At 48.6% G+C, this 1795-nt stretch overlaps 1 protein-coding gene across 1 annotated transcript; it reads right to left on the bottom strand.

Moving 5' to 3' along the window:
* Nucleotides 1-808: 808 nt before the first annotated feature.
* Nucleotides 809-1552, bottom strand: LOC134369140 (engulfment and cell motility protein 2-like). The gene has a single exon (XM_063085327.1). It carries the CDS (start codon nt 1550-1552, stop codon nt 809-811), a length of 744 nt encoding a protein of 247 aa, XP_062941397.1.
* Nucleotides 1553-1795: the final 243 nt, after the last annotated feature.

The raw sequence follows: 1795 nt of genomic DNA, 5'->3' as shown, positions 1-1795 counted from the left end.
GAATATGGGGAGAAAGAGGTGGAATCTAGTGACCTCACCACAGTCCAGGCCCAGGCCTCAGCCGGGCTTTACCTGCAGTGTTTCTGGAAACTAAGAGGGCAGGACTTAACCTGAGGTCTTTGACTTGCCAGGATGAAACAGAGTTTGTAGGGAGAAATTTCCATCTGCCCTGATACTTGCATGGGCAAGAGAGATCAGGTGGTTCTAGAGACCAGAAATGTAAGAGCCAAACCTCAGAAGCAGCAGCATCTTGACACCAGACAAGGATGGAGTGAACCCTCATGAAGACAACAGCAAAGGCCCAAGGCATCTACTAAGCAAAGGCCCAAAGCCTGTACTTAGATCTAAGACATCGGCACGGGTCACCCAAAGGCAGTTACTCCAAGGCTCTCAACATGCCTGGCATATCTGTCCTCTGTGGGCGGCCTTTCCTGGGCCAGCTGCTGTGCATATGAGGGTCCAGCCGACCAGAGAGCAGGCTCAATAGGAAAAGGTAAGTGGCTGTTGTTAAATCCAGTTCAAGTAGTTTCTTGGTCTGGAAGGCAGGAGCATCTGCTGCTCATTCCTCATGGCCCAGTCCCAGGCTTCACGATGGGGAGGGCAGAGCACCCTGCTTTCATGACTCTTAGTGGACAGGGACCAAGAGGAAGTTCTGGGTGGTCCGAGGTGGGTTTGAGAAATGGCTGGCATTTACTGGCCACCACTGTCACTACAGAATCTGTACAAGCAAAGGACAAGGCACCAGACTGTGAATGTTTCTCCTGGTCCCCAAATCCCTTCCTGGGTACCATCGTCTCTGGCTCCAGGCTCAGCTGTAGTGATAGACAAAGTCATAGCTGCTGGGTTCCTTGGGGACTAGCGGCGGGGCTTCGAGAATTTGGATGTTCTCCGGGTCTAGGAGCTGCAGCTTCATCTCCATGCTCAGGAGGGTGTCCAGGTCACTCTTGGTCAGCTCACTGGACATGTCCTTCCCCAGAAGGGCACTGAGGCCATCAATCCAGATGAAGTACTCATACTTCTTAGGTGCAATGAAGTTTATGGTCTCATCAGGGTCATACAGGATGGAGAAGGCCAATTCCAACACTCCCTTGTTCTGTTTTAGAGCACTTTTCTCTTTCACGTGAGGACAATCTTTCCCAGGGACGATGGCCTTAATGTCTGCAGCAGGAATTTTCTCCTGCAGGGATTTGAATGTCACCTCTCCTTGAGGGTTGTCATCCAAGTCACCATAGTGCAGGACTTTGTGGTTCAGTGCCAGACGGCAGTACCAGAACCGTTCTTGCCTACGGCGATTACCGATTTTTCGAAAGCTATTGCGCTCACAGAGCCGGTTTAGGCGTTGCTGCTTAATCAGCTCAAAGATCTCGGACTGGATCTTCTCCCTCAGCTCCACAATTGGTGGGGACTGGAAGTCATCCTGACTCATCTTCTCAGACTGGCGCAGTCGCAGAATCTCAGAATAGCTCAGGCTACACAGTTTGCTCTTGAACTGATCCAAAGAGTTGGGTTTGGAGGGCAAAGCTCGAGTGATTTGCTCTCGGACTATTTGCATAACCTTGTTGAAGTCCTCAGCTGTTGCCCTTCTGAGAGAGAAGACCCAAATAACAAAAATTAGAAGCAAAAATGGTAGACATTACAATCAATACTGGAGAAATAAAAAGAATCATTACAAACTATTATAAATAACTATATGGAAACAAATTTGAAAGCCTGGAGGAAATGGATAAATTTCTGGATGCATATAAACTACTGAGACTGAACCAAGAAGAAATAGGAAACCTAAACAGATGAATAA

The sequence above is a fragment of the Cynocephalus volans genome, chromosome 2 (genome assembly GCF_027409185.1).
Source record: "Cynocephalus volans isolate mCynVol1 chromosome 2, mCynVol1.pri, whole genome shotgun sequence".
Taxonomy (NCBI): Eukaryota; Metazoa; Chordata; class Mammalia; order Dermoptera; family Cynocephalidae; genus Cynocephalus; species Cynocephalus volans.
The sequence above is the reverse complement of the archived record's forward strand: the minus strand, read 5'-3'. Positions and strand labels throughout refer to the sequence as shown.

Coding starts and splice junctions, on each gene's coding strand:
- LOC134369140 (XM_063085327.1), bottom strand. CDS start 1,552: ATGCAAATAGTCCGAGAGCAAATCACTCGAGCTTTGCCCTCCAAACCC.